Raw genomic sequence first — 20,893 nt, forward strand, 5'->3', positions numbered from 1 at the left:
TAAAACCTGAGAATATTTTAGAATTTAGAACGTGGGTAAATAGAGAATGTTTATGTTTCTGTGAAGAGTAGGATTCCCGTTTTACTGGTGTTGAGAAGTACCCTAACTTGCCAATTATGTGGCCTTAGAATGTAGCAGAACTTGAAAAATCTGAGTATTGTAGAAAATGAATTACACATCTGATACTAAAATATACAAATTATTGCAGTGTTAACTTACCAATAAGAAGTTTTTATTTTCTGGGCCCTGAAAGTGTCCTGCTAATAAAATAAACTTAATAAAGTTTCAAAGATGAGTAAATTAACTTTTCATTAAAAGCGTTACTTTAGTGTTTCTTGGCTTCCATTTTGACAACTGTAATCTTAATGTTACAGTAATGTTTTCTTTTTCTGAGAATCATATAATCATGTATTTGGAAAGATATTTTTGGTGAGCATTTTATTTTTTAATAGTAAATTGTGTTTTGTGATATGCAAGTGTTCAAACAATTTATAAGAACTAACCATCACCACCCACATGTAAGATTATACAAGAATGGAAGAATTTTGGCTGACTTATTGTATATAATTTGTTCAGCCAAAGCGGATGGCAGACTCTATTACTTATAATGATTTAGGGTTTTATGACGATATCTTAAAATATGATAATCTCAACGTTGATAATATACAAAGTGTGTTATTGTGTGGATTCATTAAAAATAAATTTGTTAGCTTTCCTCCATTTGTGTTTATGATTCCATTTATATTTATTATTATATAGATTCTGGACAAATTTGCAAAGATTTTTTTCTCTTTTTAACATTTTTATTTATTTTAATTTTTAATGGTGAAACCATTAGTGTTAGGGTAGGCGGTCATAAAATGACTGGAAACACTTAAAGTCTTTGGAAAGTATAGAAGTCTAAAGATAATGAAAATTTCACTTCTCCAATGTCAAATCCTTGGAGAATCTTCTAGGCCTCTAGTTGTATCCTAAAGAAGAGATTTAAGTTTCAGGATTGGAGAAAAGCACACAAGGGAACAGACTTCCCATGTGAGGGCTTTCCACAGACAACAGAGTGCCTGGCAGTCTCTTAGTGATTAAATCTAGACTGTGTCAGTGGGTGGGCCTTGCAGATCTTCTCTTGACTTTGTGTGGGTTCTGAGAGTAAAAGAAATGTTTGCTTACATAGCCCTTGATTAAAAAAAAAAAAAAGCCCTTGATTAGTTAGTGTTTTTTTTGTTGTCGTTAATAATTAATATTTATCACAAAAATCTCTTCATTAATTCCTGAAAAAAAATCCATGTCGAAATCAGCTCTTATTGCTGACAAGATATATGGCATTCTCTTGAGAGCTTTATGCAAATATCTGTACTAACTTTGTGAATTCTACTCTGAGTGCCAGCTAGGCCTTGACTGACATCCTTGGATAAGGAAGGACAGATAAGATTCTTAGAAACTCTTAGCTACATTCGGAATCCAAACCCTATATACATTTGGCTGCCCTGTAATAATGGACAATGGACCTTATTTTAGACCATAAAAAAAAAAAAAAATTTTTTTTTTTTTTTAGTGAGTGTTTATTAGCTTTGTGAAGTTTTAGGTAAGTCATGTAATGTTTCTTTGCTTCAGGGCCTTAAACTATTTACAAAATAATCAATTAATTAGGTCTGTACCACTAGAGTTAAAGCACTCCTGGCTTTTTGCTCAAGGAATATACCATCTTTCAGGTCTTGTTTTGCTTGCTTTAAGTGCCACTCTTTGTTATTTCTATTATTTTTAGTTTCTAATTCCCTTTTTGATTTAATGGTAGGAAAATTGTGGCTAAAGACAAATGCCTAAAGAAAAAAAAATTGTACCATGCATATGACATTTGTACCACACATATGACATTTGTACCACACATATGTTATATATTATAAATGTATATGTTATACATATTAATATGCATACACACATACATTTTATGTATGTATATTTTCTCTGACTTCCTGCTCCATTCCACTAGATTATCAATTACTCAAGATACAGGCTGAATTCCATTGTAGAACCTAACAAAAAAAAACCAGTTGCCGTTGAGTTGATTCTGACTCATGGTGAACCCATATGTGCAGAATGTGACCGCTCCAGAGGGTTTTTAAAGCTGCGGCCTTTCGGAAGCAGATCACCAGGCCTTTCTTCTGAGGCAACTCTGGGTGGGTTCAAACTGCCCAACTTTCAGTTAGTAGTTAAGCCCTTAACCACTTGTGTCACCCAGGGACTGTAAACAAACCCATTGCCATCGAGTCGATTGCGACCCTATAGCGACCCTTAAGGTCTCTAAGCACCTAACACAATACTTCCTTATTTGAAGAGACAACAGAAGTATAAAAGAGCTGCCTAACACTCTACTCGCTAGACCAAAAAAAAAAAAAAACCAAGCAAACCAAACCCGTTGCCGTCAAGTTGATTCCAACTCATAGCGACCCTATAGGACAGGGTAGAACTGCCCCATTGGGGTTCCCGAGGAGCAGCTGGTGGATTTGAACTGCTGATCTTTTGGTTAGCAGCCAAGCTCTTAGCCACATGCCACCAGGCTCCACTCACTAGACCAGAGCTATGCAAAATGTGTTCTACAGCCTGGCTGCATGTTTGCTTTCTATGTTGTTGTTGTTAGGTGCTGTCAAGTCGGTTCTGACTCATAGGGACCCTATGCACAACCGAACGAGACACTGCCCGGTCCTGCGCCATCCTTAAAATCGTTGTTATGCTTGAGCTCATTGTTGCAGCCACTGTGTCAATCCACCTCGTTGAGGGTCTTCCTCTTTTCCGCTGACCCTGTACTCTGCCAAGCATGATGTCCTTCTCCAGGGACTGATCACTCCTGACAACATGTCCAAAGTATGTAAGACGCAGTCTCGCCATCCTTGCTTCTAAGGAGCATTCTGGCCATGCTTCTTCCAAGACAGATTTGTTCGTCCTTTTGGCAGTCCATGGTATATTCAATATTCTTTGCCAACACCACAATTCAAAGCCGTCAATTCAGTCTACTTCTGAAAAGCATTAGCCACTGAAAACTTTATGAATAGCAGCAGAACATTGTCATTGCTTTCTATAATGAGATAATATGTGATTTTAAGTATTTAGAAACTTTTACAGCAAATTAACATTGTTGAAAGTTTTCAGTGCATAATCCTATTTCTAGAAATTCCTCTCTATTGTATTTTACAAAAGCTGTCAGTCTATGATGTTGTTAGATGCCATCAAGTTGCTTCAGACTAATAGCAACCCTAGGTACAACAGAACGAAACACTGCCCTGGTCCGTACCATCCTCATAACAGCTGTGCTTGAGCCCATTGTTGGAGCCACTGTATCAGTCCATGTCATAGAGGGTCTTCCTCTTTTTTGCTGACTCTCTATTTTACCAAGCGTGATGTCCTTCTCCAGGGACTGATCTCTCCTGATAAACACGTCCAAAGTATGTGAGATGCAGTCTTGCCATCTTTGCTTCTGAGGAGCATTCTATGATAGCATGGGGGAAACAAAATATCCTTTGTCATGGTTGGAGAAGTTCTGATCTAGATCAGTCCTTCTTAAACTTCAGAGTGCCAGCAAATCACCTAGGGACCTTATTAAAATATAGACTGTGTTTCAGTCAGTAGGGCAGGGCTTGAGGGTATGTAGTGCTAACCTCAGATACCCATGCTGTTGGTTCTTGGATCACATTGTCAGTAGCAAGGGTGTAGACATAATTCATTGGTCTTAAGTACAGAGATCAGGTAGCACACATCTGCAACTCTGTATGTAACCACGTGTTATTTAGGCTTCCGTGATGTGCTTGCTGTTTATGCCCCTTGGCATCCCCCATGCAGGTACTCCTGGCTGGCTGGGAGGGAACTGATGTGTTCACGAGGCTGGTAGAATTTTGTAATTCTTAGATAAACATCAGTATTTCAGGAAGAGCTTTCCATGACGGAGACAGAAAGGGAGTGATTTGAGAACTGTGAGAAGATCCAGAGAAGTTAGGATTTAGCTAAGAAGGGAAGAGACCATTTCATGAGGGAGTGAAAAAAAAAAAAAAACACCACTGCTGTCGAGTCGATTCTGACTCATAGGAGGGAGTGAGTAACTAAAAAATGTTTCCATGGGTAAAAACTAAAAAGTGTTTGTTGGATTTGCCAGTTAGAATAAGGTAAGAGTGATGGTAGATTCCATACTGTCATAAATTGAAAAGTGAGTAGGGGGAAGAACTGACACTAATCAATGTGGATTTCCATTGGGAAGGAGATGGGAAGCAAAGATTGATAACCAAATGAGAACATAGTTATCAGTAATGCTGTTGTGTGCCATCGAGTCAGTTCCAACTCATAGTGACCCTACATGACAGAATAGAACTGCCCCATAGGGTTTCCTAGGCTGTAAATTTTATGGGAGCAGATCGGCAGGTCTTTTCTCCAGCAGAGCTGGTGGTTAGTGAACTGCTGACCTTTCTGTTAGAAGCCAAGTACTTAACCATTGTACCACCAGGACCCCTATAGTATTAGTACAGGGGATTAAAACATGAGAGAAATTTGAGTTTTTTTTTTTTTTAAATAGACTTGGAGAAAAAGAAGAGTTTGAATTAGTGAGCAAGAGGGAATAATGACATCGAGTCTGCAGAGTGGTCATGCCTCAGGCTGAATGCATAATAGTGAGAGCTCAGGCCCTGGGCCCAATCTCTGGCCTTTCTATTCTAACTCAGCTACTTACTGGGCAAGTTCCCATACCTCTCTGAGCAATGGTTTCCTCATCTGTAAAATAAAAGTTGTAAAAGTGCCTAGACAAAGAGTTGTGAGGATTACATAAATTCCTTAGCGTAGTAATAAGTACTTAATACATGTTGTTGTTGTTAGGTGCCATCGAGTCAGTTCCGACTTAGCAACCCTATGTACAATGGAACGAAACACCCTAGTTCTGCACCATCCTCACAATCATTATGTTTACATGTTAGCTATTACTGGTAATAGTATATTAATATTATTAGTGTGAGGGCTACAACGGAGGAGTTGGTTTTGACAATGAGGAGAACACCTCATCCTCTGAGACTTGAGAAAAGGGAGTGAGAATGGATATGGATATTGATAAGTTTGTAGGTGGGAGTGGAGCTTAGAGAATCAGACTAAAAGTAACCAGTTGCCAGTGAGTCACCTTTGACTTATGGCAACTCATGTATGTCAGAGTAGAACTGTGCTTCATAGAATTATACTAAGTGGTGTAAATTTTCTTGAGGAAATAGAAGGGAAGTGTGTTTTGAGAAGACGCTTCAGAGGAGAGGTTTGATGAAGTCACTGAGAGGAGTGAGAGAAATAATGGGCAGCACTACAGGTCCTGCTGAAATTTGAGGTTGGCTTAATTGCTGTGCTTCCCTGGAATGGAAAAGGTGGATTTTACCATTGATTCAGGGCTGGAATTTTATGGAACTGGTAAAGTTAGTCATAGAGGGGAAAGAATATTTCAGCAAAATTGTTTTTTTGTTCTCTCTATCATGGGATAAATGTAAGCAGGAGATACATAGTCTCTCACCCCAACATTTCTGTCATGTTCCGTATCTGTAAAAAAATTCTCTATAAAAATTTCGGTCTTTTATCTTTGCAGTATGTGTGTTATTATCTTCATGAATTCTTTGAGACTGCTGTTGTTAGGTGCCCTTGAGTCAGTTTCGACTCATAGTACAACATATGTACAACAGAACAAAATACTGCTTGGTCCTGCACCATCCTCATAAACCTTGCTATGTGTGAGCCCATTGTTGTAGCCACTGTGTTAGTCCACCTCATTGACGGTCTTCCTCTTTTTCACTGACCCTCTACTTTACCAAGCATGATGTCATTCTCCAGGAACTGGTCCCTCCTGATAACACATCTAAAGTACATGAGATGAAGTCTCACCATGCTTGCTTCTCAGAAGCATTCTGGCTGTACTTCTTCTGAGACATATTGGTTTGTTTTTCTGGCAGTCCATGGTATATTCAGCATTCTTTGCCAACACCATAACTCAAAGGTGTCAATTCATCAACCTTTCTTATTCACTGTCCAGATTTCACTCGCATATGAGGCAATTGAAAATACAAGGGCTTGGGTCAGATGTACCTTAGTCCTTAAAGTGACATCTTTGCTTTGTAACACTTTAAAGAGGTCTTTTGAAGCAGATTTTCCCAATGCAATGTGTCCTTTGCTTTCTTGACTGCTGCTTTCATGGACATTGATTGTGGATCCAAGTAAAATGAAATCTTTGACAACTTCAGTCTTTTCTGTTTATCGTGATGTTGCTTGTTGGTCCAGTTGTGAGTTTTGTTTTCTTTGTGTTGAGGTGCAATCCATACTGAAGGCTGAAGTCTTTGATCTTTACCGGTAAGTGCTTCAAATCTTCACTTTCAGCAAGTAAGGTTTTATTATCTGCATATTGTAGGTTGTTAATGAGCCTTCCTTCTGTCCTGATGCCTGTTCTTGTTCATATAGTTCAGCTGCTCAAAATTATTTGCTCAGCATGCCCTAATGCTGCAGTGGTTAAGAGTTTGGCTGTTAACCAAAAGGTCAGCAATTCGAATCCACCAGCTGCTCCTTGAAAACCTTGTAGGACACTTCTACTCTGTCCAGTAGGATCACTGTGAGTCACAATCAACTCAATGGCAATGGGTATACAGATTGAATAAGTAAGGTGAAGGGATACACCTTGTTGGCACACTTCTTGTGACTTTAAACCACACATTATCCCCTTGCTGTGTTTGAATGACTGCCTCTTGGTCTATGTACAGGTTTTGTGTGAGCACAATTAAGTGATCTGGAATTCCCATTCTTTGCAATGTTATCCATTATTTGTTATGATCCACACAGCCAAATGTCTTTGCCTAGTCAATAAAACACAGGTAAACATCTTTCTAGTGTTCTCTGCTTTCAGCCAACACCCTTCTGCTATCAGTGATGATAATCCCTTGTTCCACGTTCTCTTCTGAATCCAGCTTGAACTTCTAGAAGTTCCTTGTTACTGCTGCAACTGCTTTTGAATGATCTTCAGCAAAATTTTACTTGTGTGTGATATTAATGATATTGTTTGATCACCTTTCTTTGGAATGGACACAAATATGGATCTCTTCCAGACAGTTGGTCAGGTAGCTGCCTTCCAGATTTCTTGGCATAGAAAAGTGAGCACCTCCAGCACTGCATTGTTTGTTGAAACATCTCAGTTGGTGTTCTATCAGTTCCCGGAGCCTTGTTTTTCGACATTCCCTTCAGCATAGCTTTGACTTCATCCTTCAGTACCATCAGTTCTTGATCACATGATACCTCCTGAAATGGTTAAACGTTAATTCTTTTTGATACAGTGACTGTGTTCCTTCCATCTTATTTTGATGCTTCCTGTGTCATTCAGTATTTTCTCTGTAGAATCCTTCAATATTGCAACTCGAGGCTTGATTATTTTCTTCAGTTCTGTCAGCTTGAGGAATGCTGAATGTATTCTTCTCATTTAGTTTCCTAACTCCAGCTCTTCATACATTTCGTTATTATACTTTACTCTGTCTTCTTGAGCCTCCCGTTGAAATCTTCTGTTCAACTCCTTTTACTTCATCATTTCTTCAGTTCTCCTTAGCTACTTAATGTTCAAGAGCAAGCTTTAGAGTCTCTTCTGATGTCCATTTTGGTCTTTTCTTTCTTTTATGTCTTTTTAATGACCTTTTGCTTTCTTCATGTATGATATCCTTGATGTCATTCTACAGCATATCTGGTCTTTGGTCATTTGTGTTCAGTGCCTCAAATCTGTTCTTGAGATGGTCTCTAAAAACAAGGTGGGATATAATCAAGGTCATATTTTAGCTCTCATGAAGTTGCTCTAATTTTCTTCAGCTTCATCTTGAACTTGCAGATGAGCAATTAACGGTCTGTTCCGAAGTCAGCCTCTGGCATTTTTCTGACTGATGATGTTGAGCTTCTGTATGGTCTCTTTCCACAGATGTAGTCGATTTGATTCCTGTATTTTCCATCTGATGGGGCCCATGTGTATAGTCACCATTTATGTGTTGAAAAAGTCGTTGATCTTGCAAAATTCTGTGATGTGGTCTCCAGTGTTGTTTCAATCAGCAAGGCCATATTTTCGAACCACCAACCCTTCTTCTTTGCTTCTAACTCTTGCATTCTAATCACCAGTAATTATCAGTGCATCTTGAATGCATGTTTGATCAATTTCAGCCTGCAGAAGTTGGTAAAAATCTTCATTTTCCTCATCTTTTACCTTAGTTTTTGGTGTGTAAATCTGAATAATAGTCATATTAACTGGTCCTCCTTATAGGCGTAAGGATAGTATCCTATCACTGACAGCATCGCATACTTCAGGGCAGATCTTAAAATGTTCTTTTTCATGATGAACGTGATGCCATTTCTCTTCAGTTTGTCATTCCTGGCATGGTAGACCGTATCATTGTCCAATTCAAAATGGCCAATACCAGTCCATTTGAACTCGCCGATGCCTAGGATATTGATCTTTATGTGTTCCATTTCATTTTTGATGACTTCCAATTTTCCTAGACTCATATTTTCGTACATTCTATGTTCTGATTATTAATGGACGTTTGCAGCTGTTTCTTATTTTGAGTTGTGCCACCTCAGCAAATGAATGTCCTGAAACCTGGACTCCATCCACATCATTAAGGTCGACTCTACCTTGAGGAGGCAGCTCATCCCCAGTCGTATTTTGAGTGCCTTCCAACCTGAAGGGCTCATCTTTCAGCACTATACCAGGTAGTGTTCTGCTGCTGTTTGTAAGATTTTCACTGGTTGAGTTTTTTCTGAAGTAGCCCACCAGGCCCTTCTTCCTAGTATGTCTTAGTCTGGAAGCTCCATGGAAACCTATCTACCCGGGTGACTCTATGGTATTTGAAATTCTGGTGGTAGAACTTCCAGCATAACAGCAACACACAAGCCACCACAGTACGACAAACTGACAGGTGCATGCGTTATAATACTTAAGTCTTTTATGTAGACACTGAAGAAAAGTAGTGATTTAAGGTATTAAATATATATATATATATATATGTGTGTGTGTTGTTGTTAGGTGCCATTGAGTTGGTTCTGACTCATAGCAACCCTATGTACAGCAGAATGACCTATATTTATATGTAAATATAAAGTATCTCAAAAATATCCTTCTCTCCCCACCACCCAAAAAACAGCAACTTTGAAGATTTTTATCTGACGGCACCAAAAAGGCTGCATTTATGGTTAATGCCCATTTCTGCCCTGTCCAACAGCAGTTTTGGCACTGCAGCTAGGCTGAATATTTGTCTTGGATTTGATAAAGAGTAAAGAAAACTTTTATTTTTTGGAGACTTTTCTTGGATCCAGAGTTTATCCTTGGACAAGCAAGATAAATGTTTAGTTTTATACTTAACATCATCTACCTCTTTTTCTTTTTCTAGTTTCTGTATATTTACTTGTTCGTGCCATTTCATAAAACTGAGAACATACAATATTCGTTTTTTTGTCATTAACTTATTTTGCCCAACATATGTCCTTCAAGTTCATCCGTGTTTAACATATATGAGGTTCCAGTTATCTCTTTTGTTTTCTGTTGCTCATGCATTCATTGTTGTGTTTGATAATTTTTTTTTATTATAATTTTCGTTGTATAAGTATATGTTACCTCTTAATTTTTCTTCCACAGTATGTAAAAAGCAGATGTGGAGTGTTAGCTACAGGCTTCCATGTGGGAAGATAACCAGTGTTATCTGGGCCTCTTGTTTTCTGTAGTGGCCCCTATTAGACAGTGCCTTAGTTATCTAGTGCTGCTATAACAGAAATACTTCAAGTGGATGGCTTTAACAAACAGAAATTTTTTCTTTCCCAGTCTAGGAGGCTAGAAGTCTGAAGTCAGGGTGCCATCTCCAGGGGAAGGCCTTCTCTCTCTTGACAGCTCTGGGGGAAGGTCCTTGTCATCTACCTACCCCTGGTCTAGGAGTTTCTCTGTGCCAGGACCCTGGTCCTAGAGGGCGCACTCCACTCCTGGCTCTTCTTGCTTGGTGTTAATGAGGTCCCTCTCCTCTCCCCTCACTGCTTCCTTTTTTTTTTTTTTTTATCTCAAAAAGAGGTTGACTCAAGATACTTACCTAATCTTGTAGACTGATTCTTGCCTGATTAACATTACTGCCTCTAATCCTGCCTCATTAATGTAATAGAGATTAGAATTTACAATCCATTGAATAATCACATCAAATCACAAAATGGTAGACAACCATACAATACTGGGAATCATGGCCTAGCCAAGTTGGCACGCATTTTTTGGGGACACGATTTCAGTCCATAGCATCGTCTTTGAAAAGCCCTGAAACATGCTGAAGAAACAGTTGTCAATACAACTCTTTCCCTCCCTCTCTATGTTTCAGCCTTCAGCGAGCAAATCCTGCTCTGTATAAGCAGTTGTCTCACTTTGCAGCTCGCACACAGCTGGGTTTATCCTTCCTTTCTGCATTCTACTCTCCTGTTTCTCTTCCTTTATCATTACCCTTTCCTCTTTCCTCTCTTGTCCTCTTGCTATTGTTGTTAGCTGCCATCAAGTCAGCCCCTCTTTTCCTCTTAATCACCTTTTAATTCATATTTAATTTTCCTACAGGACTTTTTTCTTCCTTCCTGCCAAAACGTTCTGTTTGTTCCCAAGTGAAGGATCCCTGGTTTATTGTATATCTTGGGAAAGGAAAACACCATTTAGGTATGAGTGTGACTCATAACTTGGCAAAATAGTTATCCGCTGTCTTCTTTAGAAATTGTAGAGAACCATACGTTTATCACTTTTTGAAATGCCTTGGTAAAATATTAAAATTATGGTGAACACAATATAAATCGTAAGATACATGCTCATAAGATTTATATCCACGCCCTTATGGATTGACAAAAGTATTTCACATATGCTTATTGGATACCTTTAAAAGGGGTATATGTTTAGGGAGCTTCCTAGTGGCAGAGAAGAGAAAGGCTTACCTTGGGAATAAATTGGTTTGTTGTTCATGCTTTTCTTTCCTAACTCTTTGCTGGACTCAGTTATCTATCAACCAACCAGTTGCTGTCAAGTTGACGCCAACTCTTGGTGACCGCATGTGTGTCAGGATAATACTGTGCTCCATAGGGTTTTCAGTAGCTGATTTTTCAGAAGTAGATGGCCAAGCATTTCTCCCAAGGTGCCTCTGGGTATACTTGAACAGCCAAACTTTCAGTTATCAGCCCAGTGCATTAACTGTTTGCATCACCCAGGGACTCCTAGTTATCTAAAAAAAAAAAAGTTATCTACTCGTCCTCAATTATATCACGTAAAGATTAAACAAATAAGGGGCTGTGGTAATGTGTGCAAACCACTTTGAAACTGAAGGTATTAAAGCAGAGATACATGTAAAAACTATTAGTATCTTTCTATGCAGGAATCTTTGTGGAAATGTGTTAAGAGAACAAACATGATTTTACTTAATATTATAAGTCTTTTTTTTGGCGTTTTAATTTTTTTCCTTGTCTTATGCCTGTTCTTGTTGCCGCTCAGGATGTTTTTGACATGAAGTCTGAGGGCCAGGCAACTGTGATTCAGCAGCTGGAACAGACCATTGAGGATCTGAGGACCAAAATTGCTGAACTAGAGAAGCAGTACCCTGCTGTGGACATGGAGATGGACGCAGGCCGTCACGGGGTTGGGAATGGTGTGACGCCTGCAGAAGACGTCTGCCTCGAAGCTCTCAGGTTAAGAGAAAAGGATGCACGGCATCAAAGGATTTTAGAGGCGAAATCAATACAGACGTCTCCGACAGGGGAGGGCGGGCTGCCAGCAGTCACTTCTGTGGGTACGCTGCCAGAATGTCTTCCGAGCCCAGTGGGGGCTGAGAGTGCAGAGTCAGCCCTGCCATCCTCAGCTTCAGGACCTCAGACAACATTCTGCTCAGAGATTTCCTTGATTGTGTCTCCGAGGCTAATAGCAGTGCAGCTCGACACACCTCAGTCCATGCCGAGTGTATCACAACCTCCATCACCTCCATCCCATCCGTGGGCTGATGCTCAAGGACAGCCGGGGTCACAGCCTTCCCATCCATCTCTTAGTACTGAGCTTGAAACCAGCCATGAACACTCTGTCTTCTCGTCCTCTGAAGACAGCTGTAGCATCCCACCTCCACCACCTCTGCCTTGCACAGAGCCCTCCAGCTCCATGCCTGGCCTGGGCTTGGCTGTTCCCCCACCTCCCCCGCTCCCTGGCATGGAAGTGTCCTCGCTGCCCAGTACAGCAATCCCTACACATCCTCTGCCGGGCACAGAAATGCTGCCACCCTCTCCCCCACCTTTGCCTAGTGAGAGAATACCTCCTTCTCCACCTCTGCCAGGTGTCCAGCTTGCACCTCCTGCCTTTCCCACACCTCTCATTCCTCCCTTCCCGGGTATAGGGATACCTCCTCCCCCTCCTCTACCTGGTGTGGGCATACCCCCTCCCCCTCCTCTGCCCGGTGTGGGCATACCCTCTCCCCCTCCTCTGCCTGGGGTGAGCATACCGCCTCCCCCTCCTCTGCCTGGTATGGGCATACCCCCTCCCCCACCTCTGCCTGGTATGGGCATACCCCCTGCCCCACCTCTGCCTGGTATGGGCATACCCCCTCCCCCACCTCTGCCTGGTGTGGGCATACCCCCTCCCCCACCTCTGCCTGGTGTGGGCATACCCCCTGCCCCACCTCTGCCTGGTGTGGGCATACCCCCTGCCCCACCTCTGCCTGGTGTGGGTATACCCCCTCCCCCTCCTCTCCCTGGTGTGGGCATACCCCCTGCCCCACCTCTGCCTGGTGTGGGTGTACCCCCTCCCCCACCTCTCCCTGGTGTGGGTGTACCCCCTCCCCCTCCTCTCCCTGGTGTGGGCGTACCCCCTCCCCCTCCTCTCCCTGGTGTGGGCGTACCCCCTCCCCCACCTCTGCCTGGTGTGAGCGTACCCCCTCCCCCACCTCTCCCTGGTGTGGGCGTACCCCCTCCTCCTCCTCTCCCTGGTATGGGCATACCCCCTCCTCCTCCTCTTCCTGGTGTGGGCATACCCCCTCCGCCACCTCTGCCTGGAGGTGGGATTACCCCACCCCCACCACCTCCTCCTCCTCTGTCTGGTGCTGGGATTCCCCCACCTCCTCCTTTACCTGGTGTGGGAATTCCACCTGCTCCAGCTCCCCCTCTGCCTGGGACAGGAGTCCCTCCACCCCTAGCACCACCTCTGCCTCCTGGATCAGGCCCTCCACTCCCACTGGAAGCAGGGAGCAGCACTTTACCAACACCCCAAGTGTGTGGATTTCTTCCTCCTCCGTTGCCAGCTGGCTTATTTGGATTGGGGATGAGTCAGGACAAAGGGAGTAGAAAGCAGCCAATAGAGCCCTGTCGGCCCATGAAGCCTCTTTACTGGACAAGAATCCAACTGCATAGTAAAAGGTAATGCCAACACAAGCCAGTGCGCTTATGGCGGCCCTAGGGGGTATGGGGTGTGGATGCCACTGGGTGGCACAGTCACGTGGTCTAGAGATAAGTCCAAGACCAAATTATGCAGGACTTGAGGTGCTCCAGAGCCCTGGTTGAACAGTGCTTAAGAGCTCAGCTGCTAAGCAAATGGTTGGCAGTTCGAATCTACCGGTCGCTCCTTAGAAACCCCATGGGGCAGTTATACTTGCTATGAGTCGGGATTGATTCAACTGCAACAGGTTTGGTTTTGGTTTTTGAGCTGCTCCAGAAAGCCTGTGCCTGCTTCAGCCATATTTCAGCACTCCTCTCTGTTGCCACGGCTCTCGATGCCTGCAGGGATGATTCACTGGCAGGAGGCACTGCCAAGGCAGCCCAGGAACCTACCTGTCAGCTACCCGACTCCCGGGACAGTGGAAAATCGGCTGGGTCATGGGCACACCCAGCTTCTCCTTTTTGTTGCTGCCATCAACATCTATTCATCTTGAAATTTGGGGGGTGGGGGAGAGGTACAATTTAGAGACTACCCTAGGCGCCTGAATGGGGGGCACAATTCAGAGGTTGCCCCTGGGCACTCAAATTGTGGGGTGGGTGGGTGTGATTTAGAGATTGCCCCTGGATGCTGGTTACCCTCCGTACGCCCTAAGCACGAGCGCATGGTGGAAGAGCTTGTCATTACCAGTGAACCACTTTACCTTAAACCTCCTTGGAAAATTACAATTTGGTGTATTTTTCAGTGCAGTTCTAAAACTTGTCTGTAGATTCTACAAATGGTGTCTACGTATCAATGTATAAAATGTATGCGTATCTGTTACACAGTTACTGATGTTGCCCTCAGGTCAATTCTAACATAGCAACCCTGAACCTATAGGACAAGGTAGAGCTGCCCCATAGGGTTTCCAAGGAGTGGCTGGTGGATTCGAACTGCTGACCTTTTTGGTTAGCAGCTGAGCTCCTAACCACTGCCTCACCAGATACACCAAAAAAAAAAAAAACCAAAAAAAAAACACACAATACCGTCAAGTCAATTTGGCTTATAGTGCCCCCTACCCCTCAGTTACCCTAGTCGCAGAGCCTGAGTGCTACCCATACCTGAATCCAACTGACTTTATGGCTGTATCCCTCTAGGAAGTGAGTAAGAGCAGATAAGCAGTGACATTTGTGGCTAAATTATTTACCATTTAAAACCTTTCTCTTTGCTCTCACTATATAAACTATTTAAATTTTCATTTCTGACAAGCAGCTTATAAGTCAAATCCTTGGGCAAATGTTCTCTCTTGATGGTTTTTGCACCACTTTAAAGGCACAATGGTGTTTTACTGTTCCTTCCTATTTACAGTAATTTTTCTTCAGAAATGTGCCCCTCAAAAACACATCCACATCCACATACTCACACCCCATGTGTGAATTAATTTAGATTTGAGAAATTTATGACACCTTTAATGGATGATTGGCGACACAGTAGAATCATAGTTGGGAACGATAGGTGTAAAGGAATACTTCTCACCGGATTTGCTGGTGGTGTGTTAATATCCAAGTATAGTTCATAGCCCACATTCCTGGCCAGGAAGATAGAGCTGTGATACATGGCTGTGGAAAAGGAGGATGAGAGGAAAAACATACACTTTAAGCCTCGCTGACCTTCCTGGTTGTAACTTTTCAAGGTTTCTTGAATTTCTTTGTGCGATGTCACATGCTTTTAGAAACAGGATATTTACCAGGTCCATTTTCACTTCTTATATTAATTTTATCTTTACTGAATCGTATTAGGGGAGAAGGATCCGTATTTCCTGTTTGTCACTTGGTAGTCCAATCACTGTATAATTGCAGTCTTACTTATATATGCTGATGAATCATTTCACAGTATACCTAAAACTCATTATCTCCAGGACATTTTATGAAGTTGTTTTGTTATTAGTTAGTTTTTTTAATGGATCTACTCTTCCAATGTGAAATGGTATTAAATGAATCTGTAGTCCTTGATAAGTCAAGTGACAGCAGGGTGGTAGGAGCCAGTAGGGAGGTATTGGAGGATGCTTTATTGAAAATATACTTTTTAATTTTATGAACAATGCACAAAACTGATGACCCAAGTTGGGATTGTGTGAAATCAAGCATTTTTGCCTTTATAGCCCATATTGAGAGGGATTTTTATTTTATTTTTCTATTAGTGACTTGATAACTTGGAATTACTGACAATTATTATTTCTAGGCAACCAAACCCACTGCCATCAAGTCAATTCCAACTCACAGCCACCCTAGAGGACAGAGTAGAACTGCCCCATAGAGTTTCCATGGAGCTCCTAGTGGATTTGAACTGCCAACCTCTTGGTTAACAGCCGTAGCTCGTAACCACTACACCACTAGGGTTTCCATTTCTAGGCAAAGGTTTCGTTATATACTGATAGTATTTTAACTTAGTCATCAAGTTGATAAAACAAGAGGCGATCTTAAAGAAAAAGAGTATTCTTTCTTGCTTATCTCCCTCCCTATTCCCTTTCTTCCTTCTTTCTACCCTCCCTCCTTCCTTCCTTCTCTATCCTTTCTACCTTCTTTCCATTCTTCCTTCCTAAATTCCTTTCATTTTTTTCTCTTCTACCCTTATTTCCTTCCTTTCTGTTTATGCTCACCGTGCTTCCTTGTGGTTTAACTTGATGGTCCTTTCCTTGATCTTTTGCTTAACTTTAGAGACTCCAGTCCTTCACTTATTTGGGAAAAAATTGAAGAGCCATCCATAGATTGTCATGAATTTGAGGAATTATTTTCTAAAACTGCTGTAAAGGAGAGAAAGAAACCTATTTCTGACACCATCACAAAGACCAAGGCTAAACAAGTGAGTACTCTTGTACTTTCTGAAATTGAACGGTGCTTTTTTTTTTTTTTTTTGGCGATAAGTATGAACTTTAACTGGGGAGAAGCCTCCATAGATCATAGAGAGATAGCAAAGGCAGGCATTTAAAAACTTGGAATTAAGTAAGACTTTCTCCCAAACAGAACAAGAAATAGTCATCTTCATCAAGTGATAACATCCTATTTTATTTATAATCTCATAATACATATTTCTTAAATCTCAGCCATTGCTTGTTTCCAAAATAAGTTGTGTCGAAATAATCTGTCACTTGATTTAAATCCATCTGGGTGGAAAGGAAAGAAAGAATAAGCAAAGTAAAACAAGCAAGCAAGAAGTCTAATCCTTGGGTAACCAGTAATGTGTTTGGTAATCTGTTTCTTTATAATTCCAGTAAATGTTATTAGAGCCCAAGTAAACAATCACACTGTACTTCAAATATGGAAGAATATCTTGTATCCGATTCCAGCATGTCCGGCCTATATTATATCAGCCTTTCTTCTAACCTATGACACCCGAATCAGAAAAAGAAAGAATAGTGCATTTAAAGAAAAACATTTTCAATGGGTACATCAGATGGTCTTGTTCAGAAGATATCATTGTAAATTATGTATGCCATTCAGGGAGGTACAGTTAAGACCCCAAAATAATGAGCCCAAGATAGAAGGTATTGGCTGCTGGTGCCCATCCTTCACCCTGAAGTGTGGAGTGGCTACATTTATTACCTTCTTCAGGGTATGGAAAAGAGTGCATAGAGGCAAGGAAATGGCAGGCAGCTCAGTCTTGGAAGGCAAGGAGGGGGAGATGAGGTCCCATGTCCCCAGCATTCTCCTAGCCCAGTGTTACCAGATGAGTGCCAACTAACGGTGATTCCTTGAATTTTTACCTCTGACCTGGAAGTTATAATGAGGCACATGACCCAGAGTTCTTCCCATTGATATTTATTTCATAGCAGAAAACTACCATCAGGTGGATATGCCAGTCCAACCAGGAAGAGATGGATTTTGAATGGTATAGAACCATGGGATTCCTAGCTGACTGGCTAGGAGTTTGAATCCCAGCTCTGCCACTTACTAGCTTGGGAACATTATTTAATGTTTACCCTAGGCATTTTGTTTATCTTAGAATAATGCAAGCCCTAGTATTTTGCAGTTGATTTTTTTTAGAATCATTTATTGCATTAGAGCTGACTGATGGCAGCCTTAGGCCATTAATTATGGCAGCTGGAACAGTACCTGGCACTAAATAAATATTTGTTAAATTAACTAATAAACTACCGACTGATGGAGGAGAACTTAAAAAATATCAGTGACTGTGCCCAAACCCAAACCCAAGCCAAACCCTTTGCCATTGAATCGATTGACTCACAGCCATCCTACAGGACAGAGTAGAACTGCCCCATAGAGTTTCCAGGGAGCTGCCGGTGGATCTGAAGTGCTGACCTTTTGGTTAGCAGCCAGATGCTTAACCACTGTGCCACGAGGGCCTCTATGCCCAGAAGTGATTAAAAACCAGAAAATCATTCATGTCATAATAATCAATAAAGCCAGGATGACAGTCTTAAAGAGGAATAAAGGTAATTGGAAAACCAGATTTTCTCTGGCAGGTATAAATAGTTTTAAAACCTTTTCCGCAGTATATTTACATAGAGCACTTCAGGATGAGTCATCATGTCTCCACTCGTGGACAGTGTATCAGAGATGGAAAAACCGTCTTGGCAGGGGATATGGGTGGAGAGTACAGACATCGAGGAGACTCAAGCAGCCAGAATTGTCACTTGATGGATGGGCAGATGCAGCATGGGGCGTCTCTTGTCCTGGGGATGAAATGCTCAGAAAAGTAAACTATGCCTTCCCAAATCCCATCAGCACTTTTCTGCTAAGGGAACACAGGGTAGGGAAGATGCCTTACATGTCGCCTGAGCCTAAAGGATTTCCTTCTTTGAGATAGTATCCAGTGGTTCCAAAACCCGTTGTCATCGATTCCATTTGGACTTGTAGCAACCCTATAGGACCAGGTAGAACTGTCTCATAGGATTTCTAAGGCTGTGGTCTTTACAGAAGCAGACTGCCACATATTTCTCCTACAGAACGGCTCTTGGATTTGAACCTGCTGCCCTTTTGGTTAGCAGCTGAATGTTTACCCACTGATTCACCAGGGCTCCTATTCAATGGTTAGCTTACTCAGATATGATTTATATCTAAATTATCAAAACTTAAACTAGTGGGCATGAGATGGCCTGTTTGTGTATAAACAGGGCACCTATACTGAGCCTCATCTGAACACAATCACTTCATTCTTCATTTGACATTTCATAAATTGTACAGAACAGACTGTGCCCTTGTTGTAATTTGCATTTACTGACAGTGTCACTACCACTGACCTTCAGCTTCAGACAGGGCCCATGGGAATGTCTCCCTCGTGATCACTGGTGAGCACGTCCAGCAGCTCCTTGGCTTGGTCCTGGAGCTGAGCTCTGCCTTTCCGATCAGTTTTGGAGGCATAGAGCTGTTTTTTTTCTGTAGATTAGAGAGATGAAAGTCTGCTGCAAAGTGAAAAATTGCTGAAGAAGCCTGGCCTTATTTACCTTCATTGGACTTGGAAGGAAAAAACCTGCTCCTTCTGTTTACTTGAGACATTGAAAATTTTAAGGAAAGTGTTATTTTCACGGTGCATATACAGCTTTTTTTTTTTTTATATATACAGCTAGTCTCTCTCTTTGTGGGAAATGTTTACTGATTGTATGTGCAGACATTTTGGTACCTCATGACTCATTTCCAGTAAAATTAATAGCTTTTAATGCTGTGGCATATGTTTATGGAGTTATTTCAAGCAATCATTATATACAATGGAGGCTAGAAGTTCTGTTTTTCTTTAAATTTTAAAAATAGCCAAATAATTTTTCTGTGATCTGTCTTCTTGAACATGAGACTGTGGTCAAATGCACTGGTATTTTATGAGGTGCCTGTGCTGTTTTCACCCTTTTATAGCAGAGACATTTTCAGTGTGATAATGGACGTTTCCTCAGCTGGGTACATTGCCTGTTGCCATAAGGAGAAAGAGGGTTATTATCTGGACACCTAAACTCATAGTAATGATATTGTTGTTGGGTTCTGTGGAGTTGGTTCTGACTCGTAGCAACGTCGTGGGACAGATTAAAACAGCCCCATAGGGCTTTCTTGACTGTAATCTTTAGGGAAGCAAATTGCCAGGTCTTTCTCCTGCAGAGCTGCCGGGTGGGTTCAAACCACCAACCTTTTGGTTAGCAGCCAAGCATTTAAACTTTGCACCACCAGAACTCTTTATAGTAATGATGAGAGCCTTATATTTTTTGTGTCCTTTATCTTCCAAGAAACAGAAGGCAAGACAGTTTATATTTTTCTCACAGAACATGTGTTTAAGTTTGTTCTATGACGTTTTCTTAGTTTATTCTTGAGTATTTTGGAGTACTAAATGTACAAAGATTAGCTGAGAAGGCACATGGGATATTATTGGACTATATTTTTACAAAGTTCTTTTTAAGCAAATTAACGTGGCACACTTCAGAATTAAATATTAACCTGCTAACTTGAAAAAACAGCAGCAGCTTTTAAGGACTAAAGAGGGGAACAGAAAAAAAACTATCTCAGAATAATGCCCATATTTAAATATGGACACACATGCACACTTGCTCATTTTGAGGGCCTGCTTTAGAGGTAATGATATTTTATCCCTGTCTCCTTCCTATTGCCAGGATAGTTTTGTGGTTATTGACGATGGTGCTATGGCACTTTGGTGATCAAATAAAGAGTAAAGTTTAATCTGGGTTTATAAACAAGTGGAATAATTTACCTTAGAATGATTTTGATAATCATGATTGTATCAAAAAGAAGGTTCTGGTTAATCCTGTGCCAAATGAGATCACAAAACCAAAAACACCAAACCCATTGCCGTTGAGTTGATTCTGACTCATAGCAACCCTATAGGTCATAAACCAATATATTTCAGTAAACACTGTGGTACAGTAGTAGTGATTATACAAAAAGAACTATAATAACAATAATAACCATGGAATTTGCAGGGCATATTGAGATGTATTTACCATGTACCACTGTTCTTAACGCTTGCCTTAGATTAACTCATTTAATACTTATAGTCCTATGAAGTAGACAGTGTTACCCCTAGTTTATAATATAGAAAACCGAGGTACAGAGGTTGCTTAATAGTGATGATGAGTATCTTATATTTCTAAATATAAGATACAGTATAAATAATATTCCCAAGCTAGTAAGTGGCAGAGCTAGCTAGGGTTTACCTATCAACTCTCTGGCTTCAGAATCTGTACTTTTAATAACTACATCATAAGTATGGATGTGAAATATCTTATATATTTATATATGCCTTATACCCATTGCCATTGAATCGACCCTATAGGACAGAGTAGAACTGCCCCATAGGGTTTCCAAGGAGTGGCTGGTGGATTTAAACTGCCGACCTTTTGGTTAGCAGTCAAGCTTTTAACCACTGCGCCGTGAGGGCTCCATGTATTTTATATAGCTTAAATATAATATTTTTTTTATATAGAGACTGAAACATATATTTTTAAAAAGAATCTGAATTGGATTATAT

The 20,893-nt window shown here is 41.1% G+C and overlaps 1 protein-coding gene across 1 annotated transcript in view; it reads left to right on the plus strand.

The window, feature by feature from the left end:
• Positions 1-20,893, plus strand: part of FMN2 (formin 2) — a 410,148-nt gene that overhangs the window by 122,921 nt on the left and 266,334 nt on the right. Inside the window, exons 5-6 of the mRNA XM_064276718.1 lie at positions 11,513-13,413; positions 16,126-16,270. Coding sequence (XP_064132788.1) covers positions 11,513-13,413; positions 16,126-16,270 — 2,046 coding nt within the window. The remainder of the gene's footprint in view (positions 1-11,512; positions 13,414-16,125; positions 16,271-20,893) is intronic.

Source organism: Loxodonta africana, chromosome 25 (assembly GCF_030014295.1).
Source record: "Loxodonta africana isolate mLoxAfr1 chromosome 25, mLoxAfr1.hap2, whole genome shotgun sequence".
NCBI lineage: Eukaryota > Metazoa > Chordata > Mammalia > Proboscidea > Elephantidae > Loxodonta > Loxodonta africana.